The sequence below is a fragment of the Topomyia yanbarensis genome, chromosome 3, assembly GCF_030247195.1.
Source record: "Topomyia yanbarensis strain Yona2022 chromosome 3, ASM3024719v1, whole genome shotgun sequence".
NCBI lineage: Eukaryota > Metazoa > Arthropoda > Insecta > Diptera > Culicidae > Topomyia > Topomyia yanbarensis.
In genome coordinates, this window is record NC_080672.1 from 339,512,152 (window position 1) to 339,531,692 (window position 19,541).

The 19,541-nt window shown below is 38.4% G+C and overlaps 1 protein-coding gene across 9 annotated transcripts in view; it reads left to right on the forward strand.

Annotated features, from left to right (window-relative positions):
* LOC131694076 (potassium voltage-gated channel subfamily KQT member 1) overlaps nucleotides 1-19,541 on the forward strand; it is a 1,057,856-nt gene that overhangs the window by 691,615 nt on the left and 346,700 nt on the right. For all 9 annotated transcript variants that reach the window (XM_058982447.1, XM_058982448.1, XM_058982449.1 and 6 more), the window contains 2 exons: nucleotides 9,472-9,600; nucleotides 9,932-10,042. In XM_058982447.1, the coding sequence (XP_058838430.1) occupies nucleotides 9,472-9,600; nucleotides 9,932-10,042 (240 nt within the window). The remainder of the gene's footprint in view (nucleotides 1-9,471; nucleotides 9,601-9,931; nucleotides 10,043-19,541) is intronic.

Here is a 19,541-nt window from a genome sequence, read left to right on the forward strand (position 1 = left end):
CGGCATGAAAGGAAATCTGCGATCAGTGATTCGAGAACGTCGCTCAAGATGTTGTCATCGCATTATTCAAATTGAATCAATCATAGCTCTGACTGTGACTAGGCTGTAAGCTGTGATGTTCCATGAATTTTAAATTCAGCAAATGATCCCTCATCATTATTGTAGCACATGACGCGGCAAATGAAACCTAATATGCCGGATCAGATGAACAGATTCGGTGGGGTACTAGAGACTATTTTTAGACTAGGTGTGTGTGGGTGGCTCTTTTGATCAGTGTCTTCTTCAGATGCTGGATAAGAAAAACATATTCTCACTTAGCTATATAAAATCCATGTCTTTGATTCTAGACATGTAAAAATGGCTAAACATTTACATAAAAACTCGTTTTTAAAAGTAAACTTTCCATATATATTACCTTCCAATTTAACTGTTTTATTTCGAATCCAACAACCATTACCCAAATATTCTCCTAACCCCGCTTATTTACGAGCACAAAAAACACAAGCAACTCTTTAAAGACAGTTCCCACAAACGTCGCCATTTATCATCGTGTGTAATTAATGGAAGTTCCAGCCGCTTTCGCTATCATATAACTGTCAAGATTAATAGGCGATACTTTGGAGACCATCATCGCCAGCAGGTACGTAGGGGAATTGTGGGAAAAACCGACACTGTTGGTAAAACCGACACCCCACAACTTTTCCTAGAAATCAAATTTTTATTTATTTCATAATGATACATTATTATTAGTACGTTTATGTAGAGCATTTGAAGAAAAATTGGATTTACGTTAGTGCGCCGAATATCATAAAAATAAACAAAACATACGACAGCAGCGTTCATACTCGTCTGGATGTAAAATTTCGTTGGTAGATTTTAAGGTTTTAACCGAACAAAAGCTTTTCAAATCACCCCATTTTTCAGTTCCTATTATTATCGGCCTTTCCTATGATCAACTAGGTGCATTGAAGATGAGTTTGAGAAATTCAATATTTTCAATTGCTTTTGTAAAAAAATGTGCGCTGTTGGGGTAAAACCGACACCCTTTGGTTAGGGTAAAACCGACACACTGTTAAGATGGTTGTGTTTACTTGCGATTCATTACAAAAGGCTGGGGATCTTTGTGACACTTCAATTACACTATTAGCACACTATAGTAATAGCAGAAATACACAGAAATACTTTTATTGTGTTTAAAAATCAAAAATTGGAATTTTTGCTTATCTGATTCTATCGAAGCTTTTGCTATTTCTGCAAAAAGCTCATCAAACCGAATTTCTAGTGTTCTCTTGGTTTGTCATAGACGAACTTTATCACAATGAGACAATGATATTATGTATACCCCAATAGATCATTGATGATCAGAGTCCGAAAAATCAAATCTGAAAAAGATAGTTTTACTAAGAAGTGTGTGTGTCACTTATAAGTGAATGAATCCAATTAGCAGAACGTAGAACGCTTGCAAATCTTCTCTTACGAAATAAAATGACACTGGAGGTTGCAATGATGTGCGCAAGGATTATTTGGAAATACTCATATCAATAAATAATCCTATAGCATAAAATACTCTTATTTATAGTACTACACTTTCGAACTTTCTTCCCCTCACTACATGATGAAGCAATAAAAAGCACATATTTGCATCATACATACTCACACTTTATTAATCACGCATATATCTAATTTTTAATAAAGATAAGGATTTTAATACAGTGGAGAGAAAATAAATTAAAGGGGGTGTCGATCTTACCCCTATAGGGTGTCGGTTTTACCCGCAGTGCCTACAAAAAGTCACTTTGTTTTCCAAGTTTTACAACCAATAATTTTTAATGAAATTTATTTTTCGAAGCTCTGAAAAAATTAAGTCTTGTTAAGAATTTTCTGAAGAAGAATTGTGCATTAAAATTATAATTTTATTGGTTTTGTGGCAACTTAGAAAAAATGTTAAGCTTAAGGTGTCGGTTTTAACCATAATTCCCCTACACCGTACAATCCGGTGCAACCAAGAATGCACCACGAAATTACAGCACCACTGCTGGTGGGTGGCGTGGGAAAACGATAAATTATTGCAATCTATCACGTGTGCGGTTTACATAGTTCCGCTAATTAAGAGGAAACACCTTTTGACTTTGACATTGAAGATGGCAATTTAGATAATGGGTTTGATTTTTACTTACACTTTCTCTCTCTTCCTTATCATCTACTTTATTGAACCAGGATTATTTTATTGATTCTTAATGTATTAAAGATAATCCTGAATGAGTGTCATTCGATAGCAATTGTCAAACTAATGGATCACGCATATTCATCAGCTTGACCTGGCTCTCATTTTCGCTCTATTATTTAAATACATCAATGGCTTTATGGATTGGTTTGAGAAAAATATCATTTCACAATTATGTATCACTCGGATTATGTTATTAGAGATAGTCGCTGGTATTTTGAAGAGATAATTTTCGACCATCTGGCTGATAAAAAAAATCCTTAACTCTTTCGTTCCCAACTCCCTCAAATATTAAATTTAAATGTTTTTTGCGGGTTTTTGAAGCTATCACAAAATTTGTCTAGTTCTGTGAACCATCTTTCCGGAAATTGATGTAGTTCCGGATATATTGTCGAAAGTGCTGAGGTTATCTCCCTTTACGAAAAGCGAAACATTTTCATTCCGGTGTTCCAGCCAGTTTTACGACGCATTAAACTTTATGATTTTGTAAAACAATTTCATCGGAAAACAATCACTCCCCGGGTATTCCTGAACCGGTCAAAAAACGACAGACAACATTTTGAAAGCTCTCTGATGGTCAACTTTCATGACGGGTTTCAAAATCGACGGAAAAGCTCTCCAGGAAGTCTCATCGACGTTCGATCCCCGAGCCCTTTTTTGGATTAACACACACACAGTTCTTGCTACATCACTATCAGCGTAAGTTTCATGCTGGGGTCTTCTATACAGGACCGGTGAGGAGTTTACAGCACTAAATACACGTCATTGAAGTAAAGCAGAAACATCAACGGTCCCAAGTAGCTTCCCTGCGCTATACCTGGCAATCTCTAATGACAACCATTCTCTCTCGATCTAAGAGATAGCATCGAAACAGCTTTAAAACTTACCGTTTATTTCAAATTTCTCCATTTTATCGATCGGTATACGAAAACTGGCGGATAGGTTGGTGTAAATAATATCAGTTTGAGCGCGACATTCCAAACTACCTGTTATGTAGAATGCTAGACTCGGCAGGTTAGCCACTGTTCAGCATCCAGGCGTAAAGCTATGTTAATTGTGGATTTAGTACTTTTTGTACTTCGTTTATTTGACAGGGCTCAATGAGTTAGCTTACCTGAGCCGTGGATCTTTTAATATTTACAATGTGTAAATAATAATAAATAAATCGAATTTTATTGTATATCGATCGATTGATCTTATGTATGCGATTAGTTACTTCGCGTAAAGATCTTCTTTCTTGTTGGAGATATGTTAGCTGCATTGTCTGTTGTTGCTTGTTGCTCCGCTTACTCTCGGTTTATCGTTTTTGTCCATGTCCATGTCTATTAGTGTTGTATGGGTGTTCACGATTACCTGGTTTGAGTCGTTTGTGGGACCCCCGGGGGGCACGATCGTGTATCCGTATGCGCGGTGTAGGATTCGTTTTAGTGCCTAACCGCAAAATACACTCCGTGCTCATCTTCCACCTTTTTTTTCCACAGAACTACATCAAAGTAGTACTGGTTGTACTTTCTTCCCACCTCTTCTTATTGCTCCCGATTTATCCTCGGTTAACTCGGAGCTTTCCATTGTACCAATTAACTTTGAACAAATTAACCTCCCGACTAGCCTTTGCGTACACATCTAACTCCCATTTCCATGAGCCATTTAGCTCTTATCTTAGTGGACTATTTATCTCTTGATTGCCTGACAGATTTTGGTCCCAGTTTTGTCGCGATCTACTTAGATATTCCCCGGCGGCGAATCCATCCTACTCCGACTGAGAATTCCTCGATGGCGCAATTTCCTCTTATAGTGACGCCCATTTTCGTGAGCGAATTAGCTCCCAGCTTCGTCTCGATCCACTCAATCTAATCCCTGGTTATGGAAGCAAGCTACGTATCGGGTCAACCGGTAGGTGCCCAGGCCGGTCCGGCGATTCCGGATGAGGCTCACTGACGCCCTGTGTTGTAGACACGCAGCTGGCTGTTCGACGCGGTGAACCTAACCTACTCACTGGATGCCCAATATGTTACCAAGGTCCAGTGATTCCAGATGTAACACGGCTATCGATACACTGGTGCCTCGGCGACCCACAACGGATGAATCGATGCGAATTACTCGAGCTAGTCATCGGCGGTGGATCTAGTCTACGGTAGGGTGCGCTTATTGGAACTATCAGCTCTGGTCACTAGGTTAATATCCATCATCCATTTCTGCTGCAGCTCCACTAGTATCTACACCACTACCCTGCTGATGGTATCCCATGTCTTTTCTTATTTAAACATTTTTGTACGACATTCTCTGCGCTCAGATCCGGCAACTCGCCTGGAATCTGAGGCAGTAAATGATTAAATGCTTCGGCATTTCCTCTACATCTTCGCACTCCGGGAAGTACGGTCATAAAGACAAATGCGAGATTTACCGGTGGGTCTATCTTTTGTTCTCCACGTTATCTCAATCCTGTTTCCACTTGACCATTGGGTCAGCTCTCGCAAGCATCCTCATACCTCTCGTGTTACTCCGTTGATAACATCCGATATTCTCAGCTTGAGTAATACTGATAGCGATACGGCATACGACATTATTCTAGCTACCGTTCTCAGAGACATAATCGAAATGGTTATTGAAATTTAACCGATTACCGATCATTACTCTTAGTTGTTTCAGTACACGTCTCGGTGATATTGTTATGTCTGCTACTGTAATCTGAAACCTCTGAAATGTTTTGATGTTGCTGACTAGCACCACCTCTATTTTATGGTAGGCTAGTTGAAGCTTCACTTCATTCACCCAGTACTCGATTGTATTGGAGGTACCCTCCGTCAGCACTTCAACCTCTTCAGCGTTTCGTCTGTTATCGGTAGAACGACGTCATCCCGAATCCTATTGGTCACTTTAGTGTTAGAGCGCCATTATATATGATGTTCCAGACTGTTGATCTTTGTGGCACTCCCATCGTAACCCTCATTGGCTTATGCCCCGAATTTGTAACTCGCATTTTATACAGCAATGTTGCTATGACCTACCAGCTGATGCTCTTGAATGCATTCTCGACGTCTACCGTTACCACAGTGTAGTACCGATTACGCCTCCTCTTCTGTTTCGGCGCCTTCTCCGTTCTCCATGACTGCCAGGATTGCTTCCACCATCGACCTACCTTTCCGAAATCCAAACATTCTTTTTGATATACCGCTTTTGAAATTCGTGCATTTTGTCACCCTGTTCCCGATAATCCTTTTCAAGAGTTTCCCGAGGGTATCAAGCAGGCATGTGGGCCTGTATGATGCTGTAGTCTCCAGGCGGTTTTTCTGGTTTGGGGAGCAGCACAACCTTCTAGAGTTTACATCTAACTATATAATAGCATTCTTCCTGACATTTCGTCACTCCCGTCCTGAACATGTCCGAGATTTCAGGGCTTGCAATTTTTAATGCAACGTTGGGGATTCCATCCGAACAAGAAGTTTTCTTCACTTTCGGACGCTTCGCCACTGCCAGCAGCTCGACACTGAAGACCTGCATATCTCCAGCGATCTCTGCTTCTTCCTCGCCGTCTGGTGTCGATAGTCACGTTTCAAAAGAGCTTCGGGAAAAGACCCTCCACGATTGCTCTCAGTTTATCCGAGTACATATGCACATTTCAGTCAGTGTCAAAGGTCCTTTGATCTGCGCCATGAAGACTCGACCTTACCGCAAGAATTGACATTAATTTCTCCACACAGTTTTTTGGAGCAGTTTGATTTGCTCGCCTGTATTTCCAATTTGAGAGCGCTTCTGGTTGCACTGTACATTACACTTGTTGCCAGAACCGAATCAGATAGAGTCAGACGAAAAGTGCTTAGCGTCTCGTTCTACTAAAAGACTGGACGCCGCATATTCATTGGCTCCTAGTTTTATAGTCATTGTTGTATCCCATGCCCTCATTAAAGTTTCCGCCAGCCTGTCTGTATCCTTTTTTCCGAACACCGTTGTATATGCGAAGTGCCTCAGCGAACAGTTCCTTGTCAAAGTCTTTTGCCGTCCACTTTCATTTGACAGATCTCGTCGCTGTTTTGTCATAGAGCTCCGATGGCAAATATTGTAATCAATCGTCTAATGATCGCTGCAGAATGTTGCGTTGATTATAGAGTTCTGATCGTCATTGCGTTACACAGCCTTACCTCCATGTGTGTCACAGTTTTCAATAGGCTGGATCCTCTTGCGTTGGTTGGTCTGCTCCTCCACTCCACCGTGAGGGCATTGAAATCTCCTCCGATAACAACTGCCCTTCACCCAATCAGCTTGTTGGTTAGTATATCCACAATCAGGGTGTACTGCTCCATTGTGAATCTTAACTGATAACTAACAATGAAAACACCGTTGGCGATCACGAATCCATAAAATGAGCGCTCGACTACTTCTTGGGTTTGGAATTATCCCATAACTTGTAACGCACCCTTACCTGCACTATCCACCACCCCTTTGCCGTTATCAGATGGAACACGATATGGCTCTGCAATAATCGTGACGTCACATTTTTTTCTGCTGTCATCTGCCACAGCAGTTGTTGTGCGGCGTCACAATAATTGCAATTCACTTAGGCTATCTTGGTTATTGTTGTCTTGCAATCGTATTCTTGCATATAGGGTAGGTATTTGAAGCCTGGCCGTTTCCATCGTCAGAGCTGATCCGTGCAGTCTCTGGTAATGTGTTATGTTTACCCTTGCTGTTCTTCACTTGATGGCCGACACCCAAACACCTGAAACACCTCTCCGTTTGTTCAGTGACTCTATGGATCAATCGTAACGAGCGTTTCGACCATCCGACTTTAATTTTGTTGGTCATCTTGTAGGTTGTAGCGTTGCTGTATGAGTGCCACTACAAACCTCCTTCAACCTGATTGACATCGGCTCATTCTCCAGATTACATTGCGCTCCTTAGTTCGCCCCCTGTTGTGATCTCTCCCGGATTCCTGCACTCAACCATCGCTTCCTGAGTTAAAGCTCTCACTTTCGCTTCTCTTCCCAATGCTCCTGCCAGGAGTTCCCGATTGATCGAGCTCTTATCGATGGATCCTTCTTCAACTACAACAACCTTTCTGAGTGCGCCTGGTTCTTACAACGTTCTCTCTAGCTCCTTCAGCTTGGGATCAGCGAATCCTTGGCCTTCTGTTTATTCCCTCTCCATCCATTTTTCCGTAGTTCTGCTGTCCTTAGTTAACTTTCTAGGGCTTCTTCGGTCACTCTTTTTCTCCTGGAATTTCTCTTAGTCTCTTCACGAAACGAGTATACCGCTCTACTTTCGGCGTCTCATAAGCTTCTGCATTCGCTTTCTCCGTTAACTTTAGTGTCTTTTCGGCATGTTCAGTTCTATAAAACAACACCTTCTGTTCACATTCGGCGGCTACGATGGCGGATTTGGAAATAATCGATAGATCTGGGCAACCAAGTCCACAGCTTTTCTTGGATAATGCCTGATTTTAGTGGGGACACCTGAACCCCTAATGTACCTCGACGTCCCAGTGGTTCATCACCACTCGTGCTCAGTACGGTCTTTCAGGACCTCTGTTTTTGCTGTCAACACCCACTTTTGGTAGAAGGGTTCATCACAATTCCTCCGTTTACGGTTATTTTTATTTTTATATTTATTGTTATTTATGATAGTAGGGTTACTTAGATTGTTATATTCCATACTTATTGGGATCCAATTCAAAACCACTATCTACGGCTTGGGTGATGGTATAAGGTATACGCAATAAACCTTTTGATCGACATATCCAGAATATTTCTGAGGAACACCATATCGTTGCATGAATCGCCTAACGTCTCTAACACAAATTCCATCTCCTGTAGTTGTTTTATAAACGTCACGAATCTTATGTTCTCTTCCTTCGAATGTCAATGTTGAAATTATTTGTAATTATGATCGTCATGTCGTTCTGTACACTCAGGCAAAAAATACAGCGAATTTCATAGGAATATCGTAAAATTTTAACCTCAAGTAGCACGTATGTAAATCATGAGATTATCTTATGAAACGGCATTTATTTGGTCAAATCGGTTTGCTATGATTTCGTGTTCCATAAGGCATCTTTGAATTATCATAAGCCAATATAACACTTATACATTTCTCCTGTGTTTATGAGAATCATAAGATGCTCGTATGAAATTCGAACGACTGGCATATGCAATAACTTATAAAATGTTAAGGTAATCATACAAGTCGTATGTTTTTCATATTATTCTTATAAAAACATAGTTTTTGTGCTTTTTCTAGTCATCATAAGATGAATCTTATGAATTTCGCTATGTGTTTTGCCTTAGTGTAGTAGGTAGAAGTTGTTTACAACGATGAAAGTTTGGTATCTCAGTCACCAGCGGGGTCGAAGCAAGCGAATTTTTCAGGTATCTGCTACGCCGCCATGTTTTTCAAACCAAGATCTAAAACGCCGTTTTAAGGTCGATCCACAATCGACAGAATCAATTCCATACGACACGACTTTGCGATGTTCGAAATCGTTTTGTTATTGATGAATCATGATGTAAATTACTTATCAGTCATCAACATGTCGAAAACAAGACTTTTCTACAATTTATTGTCCAATATTTTAGCTCGATTACCAACATCCAATGATCGCGTCACGCCGTATCGTTTCTACCTAGTGCGGATCGAGCCTGAAGCAACATGAGCAGAACAATCCGAGTTGTCAGTGGGGCCCATAATTTGTGTGCCCGCAGAGATGTTGACTTACGTCAGTTCAATACAAACGGTATAGGGGTGCCACCAAGAGGGTGACGTGACGTCATATTTTCGTAGCCAACATAAGAACTTTGCTTGTAACAACACGAACGAAATTAATCTTTAATACGAGCGAGGAGCACTTTAGTTTACATCAAATCAGTTAAAGTGTTCATTGTTTTCTTTTGTTTACTGCTACTATTGTTTGTTGATGACGCTTTAAGCGATTTTGACGTTGTCAAACTGACCCCCATCGATCGGTGGAAAAACGATGTTGCCTATTGTCAAACTCCGTATGTAGAGATAGGGATGCCAGTTACCTGGGTGCCATATACGTGGAATTTTTATAGAATTTACAAAGTCATCTGTCACCCAATGTTGGGATCGCACTTGTGAACTCATATGGCATTTTCGTTTTTTTCTTGGTGCTGCACGAGTGTAGTGAACTATCAAAAACGAAAGTGCCATAATATTAATACAAATTTTTCACCGAATTCGTAGATCACGTCATTGCATTGCACTCACACTGTTTTTATATTTCTCTATTTCAGGAATTAATAACAACATTGTACATAGGATTTCTGGGCCTTATTTTTGCCTCGTTTTTAGTGTATCTAATGGAAAAAGACGTAGAGGGAACCAAGTTCAGTAACTTTGCTCAAGCCTTGTGGTGGGGTGTGGTAAGTATTGTATTTTAAAGCACCCAATTCATACGAAAAGCACAAACAAACAATTATTGCCAGCCATACAATGAAATTCGCAAAAAAATCGATTGTAAAATCATGGCAATAAAAAGGATTTGTACGTCTGCTAATTTACAAAATTTTCCGTTTCATGCTCCGCCGACTCCGTTGCTGGAAATTAATGCACCGTGCGTAAATTGACTCCTGCTGCAAACTTTGTGCGTGGCGGGGAAAAACTTCAATCAACCCCCACGCCCCACATCATCCACATTCGCCATCGTCGCCGTGCACGGGGGGTCACCGTTCCCCTTATGTTCGTGGTATGCAGATAACGCTATGCACGGTCGGATACGGTGATATGGTTCCGGATACGTGGCAAGGGAAAATTATTGCATCGTTTTGCGCCTTACTCGGAATCTCGTTCTTTGCCCTGCCGGCGGTAAGTGATTACCTCCTAATTTTATTAGCGTAGCACATATTATTATACACAGGGAACGGTCTGTTTGAGGTGGTGACGATAAGTTCACCTTTCTATGTTTGGGTATTTGAGACCGAATTTATGAAAATAATCAATGCTGTTGCTCTAGCTGAATTTAGTCAGTCATAACCATTCGAACTGGTATCCTTATTTTTGCCAGTAAAAGTATTCGATTTCGTGCTATCGTGACATAACGCGAGCATCACCCGTTTTTGAGAAAGAAAATTACTTCTTTCGCTCCTGGTCATAAACGGTAAGATACATAGTGCTCACAAGTTGCTCATATTAGCTTTCATTAGAACAATACTTCTACGGCCGGAGTTCAAATTGCCAACATCTATAAAGCATAGGTTATTCTCGGTAGCCAGCTGCTCAGAGTTTAACAAGCGGTTTGGCGGTCGGTTCTCGTAGTAAAGAGGGACAAGTCTGTCTTTGCCGTGAGACATGTTGGCAGACTTGATCAATTCGTAGTAATGCTGCCTAAGGTCGACTTCTGACAGCAGAAGACAAAAGATTAGTCCGTAAGATTTTAAGCCTGTTTCTATTGACCCTGCCACTTCTAGTTTTCCGATCTGTATATTTCACATAATTATTCTCATTTGAGTACTATGGCTCTAAATTTTCATAACTTTCCCTACTCAGTAATATTTAGTTAATTGAATGTCGCTGAAAAGTTAAAAAAAGATAGAGATAACAAAATATGCTTTACATGTCACATTGTTTATACACTTCTAAATATCTAACTCCGCGATACTTATAAAAGAGTCAGACGAATCAAATGAAGCATCGACACAACGTTTCTATCCTATTCTTTATTCTTCCCCGTGAACGATTGAAGTTTTAATATAGGTGAAATTAGTATCAACTTCTAATTACTAATTTGTAAGCAGCTCTCATTAGATACTCATCAGTATGCAATCCACCAAAAACATCCTTACAACGTAACACAATAAAACCAATGTATACGCTCCTTATCATGATGGAAGCAGTAAATCATCCACTTACAAAGCCAAACTTTAATGACTGAAAGCTCATTTTACTACTTTTTAATTCCCCATAATTAATACCTTGTATCATTAAACGAAACGAAACTTCCACTGCATACTAATGTCAATCCTCCTCGGAGCCGTTCGGACTGCTCAATCCACCATCTGTTGGCATCAGAAATTAAAAGAAAGCAAAAGCAAAGATCAACTCGAGAAGCCACACAGTGAACCTCATGAAAACCTCTTTAAGAGCATAACTTTACTGCACGAACGTGCCCTGGCCCAGCTTGCTCTTTTATGCTACTTCCGACTGCTCCTCTTCGTCTGCTGAATTTTCCCAACCCTTAGTTCAACAAAGAGCACACAAAAAGCTTCACTTTTACGACCCTGCCGGAGCAGACCATGCTGTACCGTCCTACCCGTAACTCTTTCCGTAGTAATGATGTGTAGAGAGAACTTAACGTCTCAAGTGTATAATCTGTTTGAGTGCATCGTGTTGCTCTTATTTTCTTTTTTTTTGCTGTTCAAGTTCTACCTTTTTTGCAAATGATGCAGTGAACAGAACACAAAATAATCTCCTGGAATACGGAAAAGGCTTATCTCTGTTGATGCAACAATATGAGAGAAGAATTACCCCAGTATGAACGTGCATCTGGGCGAGAAAGGAATGTGATGCACGTTTTAACTCGTGGAATACGTCGCGTGTGAATTCAACACCCCGCATAAACAGGCTCGATGAGACGAGAGGAAGTCAACCAGGGCAATTGCCCCGGGGTCCGGGTTCTATTAGGAGGCCTACATGTTTACCGGAGAGCAGGCCTGACGAGAGGGGGGGGGGGTCAACTACCCTGGGGCCCGGGTCTGGTTTGGGGGCCCGCATTTTTAACTGAATTAAATTTATTTTAATTGAATTGTTGAAGTTTATTGTTTCTGTTGACACTGCAAATATATTACAATCAACTACGTTCCAATGGTTTTCTGAAGTACGTGAACGTAACCCAATTAGATTCATTTAACAGTGCAATTGAACCATTCTGGTTTCATTTATCGCAAATATGCAGTATAAAGTGGTACAATTTACCATATTCTTAGCTAACTGTTACTAATAAAAGTTGGATATTTTCGGAATGGAGTTGACGAGTAGATGACGGAAATCAATGTATGAAGCCATTTTGAAAACCAAGATGGCGAATTCCAGTTAAGACATTATTATAACCTAAAATATTGACGTTTTCTGAATAAGATAATCATAGAATAGATATATAGTAATATAAGATAATCATAGAATAGATATAGTGATTTGTGATGCGAATGATATGATTATAGAAAACTTTTCGCAACCAAAAGACGCAATATTCCCAAGTAACCAATAGGCATTATAACGTAGCCTAATATCTGCTTTAGATCCACATATAAAGCTGTCTTAAAGAGCAGTGAAGCCCTAAATACTGATATTATGCCAAGAAAGGCGAAATATAGTGCTATTACTGTGCAGAGATTGACAGCTCGTTTCTGCAGTACTAATGCTATTATATAGCACCAACGCACAAATGTCAATTTTAAAAGCCTTATATTGGCAATACTAATGCTATTAAAAAGTTTTAGTTGGCTGTCATTGTCCGCCATGGTTTTGAAACCATTTCTTATGTTTCCCTTCAGTATGATAAGCAAAAAGGAAAAATTTTAAAATAAGATGTTCTGCTTAAAACCGTAATTGTCTCTCTTCTAATGCATTGTAATGAATATCCTTAATGGGGTTTCGTTCTCACATAATATGAATGTTTTACGAAAATTACCTTTAGTCAGTCTCGAACTGAAGTACCTCATCCTTCACGGTAAGTGCGCTGCGTTTGCTCCCTAGACTATATTGCACATGTTCGATTGAAATGAAATATGCCGAATATAATCTTCAAGAAGAGTTGCATAACAAATAAACCCACAGCATTACAATAGCATTATATCGGCTTTTTATTTGCTCTATAATGGCATTAAATGTACTTGTAAAGCTTACATGCTTTAAAGATTCTTGAAGCATGTACGCGTTATATCAGCTTTATATACGCATATAGAGCAAGCGATAATGCTATATGTGGCTGTGCAGTTATGCATTATTGATGCTAATATAGACCTTCATTGCATTGTTAATGCTGTAATGGAGTTTCAATGCAACATTGCTTATGGTTACTTGGGTTGGCCTTCAAAATGGCATCGCACATCTACTCATCAAACCCGCTTAAAAATACCCTCATAGTTTATACAGATATTGTTCGAAATAGCCCTAAGGTACCATTTCTATCATCTACTCGTCAAGCCCGTTTCACAAATTCCCAAATTGTTAGGGCTATCGAGATTATTGTTTAATCGGAAGTCTCCATCCTGGATTTCAAGAAGGTACCAAATATCCATTTTCATCAAATACTTGTCAAGCCCGTTCCGGAAATATCCATATTGTTAGGGTTATCGATAATGTTGCTCAACCAACGAATTTTAATAAGAATGTAAAGCGAACTTTTTTTGCGATCTGAATCCCAAAAAAAGAACTAATTCAATTTACGAACCCTTGACTTCGTTCGTAAATAGAGGTTGCAGTGTACACAGCAGACTTCGCTGTTGGATCCCAGTCATCGCATTCGGAATGTTTTCTCTCTGAATGTCAACGCAAATGTAACAACTGATTCCAAAACCGAATTTAGCCATGTTCAGAAACCGATTAAGAAAATTCGTTCAGGTCATAGTGACAACTGCAATAGCTGCATCCAGCACCTCAAAATCAACAACAAGAAACAAGGCAGCATCAGTGGTGCGAAATTTCACATTCAGTTGCCTATTTACGATTAATTTGCTGAAACCAATATTCAGTTTCAACGCTTCTTTCATTAATTCACTTCCAAACTGACTGAAATTTTATGCAGAATCGAATGGTTGAGTGCAGAGGAAATATAAATTCATTCACCAACCAAAGCATTTATTTGTTATTATGTGGACAGTTTGAAGGCAGAAGTTCTTTTACATTTTCGAGCATAACTGATTTGCGTAATCTATATCTGGTGCACTTTTGCTTTATAATCCCTCTCAGAGCTAGCATAGAAACAAGATTCAGTTTGCTCCTGAAACCGAACATATGCGAACATGAATGTGTTGTACCGAAAAAGTGAAGGACGAGGGAAACAAACCAAACATTCATTTGGGATATCTTATTCATCGCGGCGGGCATGAATTGAATTTTGTTTCTCTTTCAAGCTCAAGAAGGGATGTCAATTCTTCTAAGCTCTGATTCTGGGCAGCATTAACCATGGTAGCATTAACGTGCGTCAAGGGAGCATGAACGATGGCGATATAGACTATGGCAACGCCGCAAAAAGGGTTTCCAATTGCAATGGCAAGTCGGACGCAAGTCATTCTAATAGCCAGCCACAAATATTCCTTTATTAATTTTAATTTTTCCATCTATTACATGTTTAAAATACTGACGGCTCTGTTAAGCTAAAGCATTGAATCGTGTCAAATAAACAATTTTCATAAAAAATAGTTTAATTGAAACGGTTGCATCCGTATAGTTTCTTTAATCGATATTGAAATAAGAAGTCATATATGGTAGGGCCCATCAGTATTTCAAACCCCGGGGCCCGGCGCGGCTCTCGACGGCCCTGCCGGAGAGTAAAACTGATTGGACAAAAGATGGGCGAAAAATCCAGCATTCATAGAAGAGCAATAAAAATAGTAATAATAATTTCTTTGTTTTAATTCGCCTTATTAAATTGTTATACGATGAAAGACATTTTAAATTGAAAAAAAATTGAGACATTTTAATTTAATAGTTTGAAAAATTGAACTCTTATTGTGGATTCCATAACTTTATTTGATATTTTAGGTTTATTGAAACAAATGTTCTTAAGGATGTTGTCTATTTATTTTATGTAGAAGATCAAAACATTGAGTTTTTATTGCTTGAATCGACGGAATACGCTACAAAATATTTAGAAGCCGATTTAAAATATTTCCGAAGAAAGAAATACAGCGTTAAGCAGAAATGCGTGCGCATGGACAAACGTATCTTGGAGACAATGCACAGTGGTCCATAATGCAAATTTAGAAGGAATTTTAACTTTTTGCTAAAATTAAATGACTTAGTCTTACAACATGTTTGACAAAGTTGTTGTACTTTGCAAGGCCCTTCTTTTTGTTTAAACGTATGCTAGGGTGGTTCTAAATTTAGCAATATTTATAATAGAACTTTTTAACGGTTTGAGTAGAGCTTTACTGTCTTCGATGAAGCTGTAGAGCAACACATTTTAGACAAATTTGCTGAAGACATGCAAGCTCTAGCTTTTATATTTACCACTGCACGAGAAATTCAAATGTAAGCTTTAGGGTGTTCTTTAAAAAAACGGTTTTATTTCTATAACTTTTGAAGTTTTTATTTTACGCTAAAGTACCCTTTGGACAACTTAAAGATTATTTTAGGGCGCATAATTTGCTTTAAAACACCAACTACTTAACTTTTTTCGTTTTAAAGTTATAAGAACTTTTATATAAAAAATATTACTTTTTCAAATAGAATTATTTTCGATTCGGGCACTGAACATTGAATACTTTTGCTTTCATATGAAATAGAATGCTTTGTAGCATAGATCACCAAAAAATGGCAAATACGATATTTTTATATCTAGCAATATTTACTCAAAAAATTGTTTATTTTTAGTAAAAAGTATATATAACTTTCTAACGAGCAAAGCTAGAAGTTCAATATATTTACACAAATTGTTCTCCTTCAAAATATCTGAAATTATTTCTACAGTGATCTAAATGAAAAATCAAAACTGCAAAAGTTATACAAAGACAACCATTTTTTAAGAAACACCCCAAATTTTTTTGGTAAATTTCTTGTAAAATGAAAAGTATACGACATAGAATTTCAGTGTCTTCGATAAAAATTTTCAAAATTTTATTATCTTCAATTTTGTGGAAGACAGCGAAACTCTATCTCGAACCATTAAAAAGTTATTTTTCTGATTTTAAAAAATTTAGAGCCACCCTACCCACTATTTAAAATAATAGAAAAATATTGCAAAGTGCAATATTTTATCATGAAAACGAAACTACATTTTTTATATTGTTCACCGTGAAAGTAATTTAAACATATTACAAAGAGTCAATTCATGAAGAACCAAATTTTTAATATAACTTTTTCAGTTTTCATTTTTTTACAACCTATCCTTCAGATGTTTTTCAGAGTTTTTAAAGACGAACATTTTCTTCTAATACATCAAAACTCTAGCTTTTATTGTTCAGAAGATATAAGTACTTAATATTTCAAAAATAGATTTTTTTAAATCAATTTTATGAAATATAAAAAAATATCGTATTCGCCATTTTTTGCTCAATTATAACTCTAATCATGACCTGTGCTCATAACTTTTCAACGCAAATAGCTAGATATATAGTGCCATGAAACAAATTATTCGCCTTGAAACAATCTCAAAGTTGCCTGAAGACTACTTCAGTTTTAAATGAATACAGCAAAAGTTATTGGAATAAAACTGTATTTCGAAGAAACACTCTAAGCTCCGACTTTAAATTTATTGTAAAATAAAAAGTATGACAGATAGAGCTTACATGTCTTCAGCAAACTTTTCCAAAATTTGTCGTTCTACAACTTTGCTGAAGGTCGTTTGGCTATAGCTAGAATGATTAAAAAGTTAATTTTTTATCTTGATAAAATTAGAACCACCCTAACTGTTGTTTTAACAAAAAGAGGGGGCTCATAAACTACGAAAACTTCTCCAAAGACTTACTAAGGCTAAGTTGTTTAGTTTTAGTAAAATCTCAAAATTCCAGCTAAATTTGCATTCTGAATCACTGTGCAATGGGCGCGATTGTTGTTGAGTGAATGTTTATTCCTATTAGATCTGCATCGTTTGTGGCGTTGTATAAGTTAACGGTGTGCTGTTTATGGTTAACATAGGTGGATTTTTCTTAGCTACTTCCACACGAGGTTTTCCGTGGCGCAGTGCATTTTTGTAGACTTGTGCAAAGTCTAAGAAATCTAAATGAGTTATGTAATTTGCGAATCGACTTTATCTCATCAGAATCCGACACTAACTCGGGGGGGCTCCTCGTCAGAATCACTCACTACAATTGCAAACGGGACGGGTAATATAACCCTCTAAAACACTGCTTAAGGCCAATTGCAACGGGCCATGATTCTGATATTCATTGTATGGTTCAGATATGTGCGAGCGTAAGGACTTCACTATCACGTATATTATCGTGAAGAGCTCGAGCATTTATACGTTAACGTGTTCGATCGCGTGTGCGTTTGTGTATCGCGTGTGCGTTTGTATATCGCGTGTGCTGGCGTGTATGTAACTTTGCGTGTGTCAATTCGAATTTATAACCGTGTGTCTATTCACATATTCGCGTATGTTCTTGGATGATCGCGCGCGGACCGTGAATCTGATACTTAATTTTCGATGTGCGGTTCAGATGATAGAAAAGAGTGAGTTCTTCCATATCACTAGAATTCCCGTTCTTATTACCAAGAAACGTGTAGTCGAGTAGATATGAGTGTCATTTTTTATTGGTCCAGCTGAAGGCGTGGAGCTAGGCTATTAGGGCCGAGAGTGTGGATTTCCGAACTTATCAGATTCATGATCGCGTGAACACGGCAGTTGAGACTATATTTGTAACTTTAGTGCTAAATCATTCATTTAATCATTATTCAGACATTATTCTGTTTGGGAGATCGCGGACGAAAGCGTGTACGGACGACCGCGAAAGGCCCGAGCGTTTGTACATCAATATTCGGTTTATTAACGCGATTATCACGTGTGCCAACGTGCATGTAACTTTATGTGCACAAGTTTGATTTAACAACCATGTGGCTACTCGCGCATTAGCGTGTATCCCTGAATGATCGCGCGTGAATCGTGAATCTGATATTTAATTTTTAATGTGCGGCTCAGACCCCAAAAGAGAATAAGTTTCCCCATAGCACTAGAGTTTTCGGTCTTTTCGCCATGTAACATGTTATGTAGTGGATATGAGCGACATTTTTATTGGTCCAACTGGAGGTATTAGTCTAGGCTACTAGGCTACGGATTTCCGGACGTGACCGATTCATGATCGCGCGAACGATGGGTTAATGCTTGAGACGGCGTTTGTAAAATTATAAATGCCAAAACCCTCATTCAATAATCGGGGCGCTTTAATGCTGGAGAGATCGCGGGCGTAAGTATGTGTGGATAATTTCTATTGCATGTTCGCGTTTGTGACCAGGTTTGTGTTATTGCGAAGGCCACTAGCGCGTGTACGTTTTGATTGTGAGTGTATATGAAATATTATGCAATTTATTGTGATAGTGAGTGTTAGTATTAATCTAATTTAAGATAAAGAAATAAAAGGTAAAATAATATTCCGACTAAAGAAAAAAAGATGTCAAGGGATTAAGTAGAAGCGTATAAATTGGCCGGTATTATTTTTGGTAAACATGAGAAATGGAAAAGCAAATTACTAGAAGTACATAAAAACCTACTGCAGTATACAAACGCATACGAGCCCCTTAAACGTATAAATGCTCGAGCTCTTCATGATAATATACGCGATCTTGAAGTCCCTACGCCTGCACATAGCTGAAACGTACAATGAATATCACATTCAGAATCATGCCCTGCTGCAATTGAGCGACCGAAAATAAATGTTATGTCACAAGGACAGAACATGCTTCGTAAAAACCGTTTCAAATATATTAGAATATAAAAACCGGATATAAACTTCAAATATAAAAATCGGACTGCGACATTCTTTTGTAAGAGTCGGGGGAAAAAACCTTCCGTAAAAAACCGTAAAGAAATACATCCGATTCTTACAAAGTAGTTTTTGTTAGCCGACTTTTGAACATCAAGATATACGGATACTCCTACGAGCAATTTATTAATTTTTAAACAATTTTTATACTGGAGTTTTACGGGTGAGGACTTTTTAAGCGATTCTTATGCTGAAGTATATCTGTCCGATTTTTATGCTTGAAGTTTATTTCCGATTTTTATATTCTAATATGTTTGAAACGGGTTTTGCGAAGCATGTTCTATCCTTGCGACTTTTATTTTCGGTCGCTCAATTGGCCTTAAGCAGTCTTTTAGTGACACACGTGCAACATGCAATCAATTCACTTGAACTCGTCTAAATGCCTGCAAATGATATAAATTTATTCTTAACGACAATTGTAAGAACTTTATAATGTTATGCTGACCGGGAATGATTCAGGTACGTCGGTAAACTAATTAAAATTTTAATTTATCCAATCCGATCTTCCCGAATGAATCCAATCAAATGCAAGAATTGAACACCGCAAAAAGTGATCAACGAATCCTAGAAATAATTACCCATTATTCTATCATATATGCCAGTTCTGCATCCATTCGCGACTATGAAGCTGATGTTGACAGCTTGTGTGCGTGAAGTTCATGTAAACA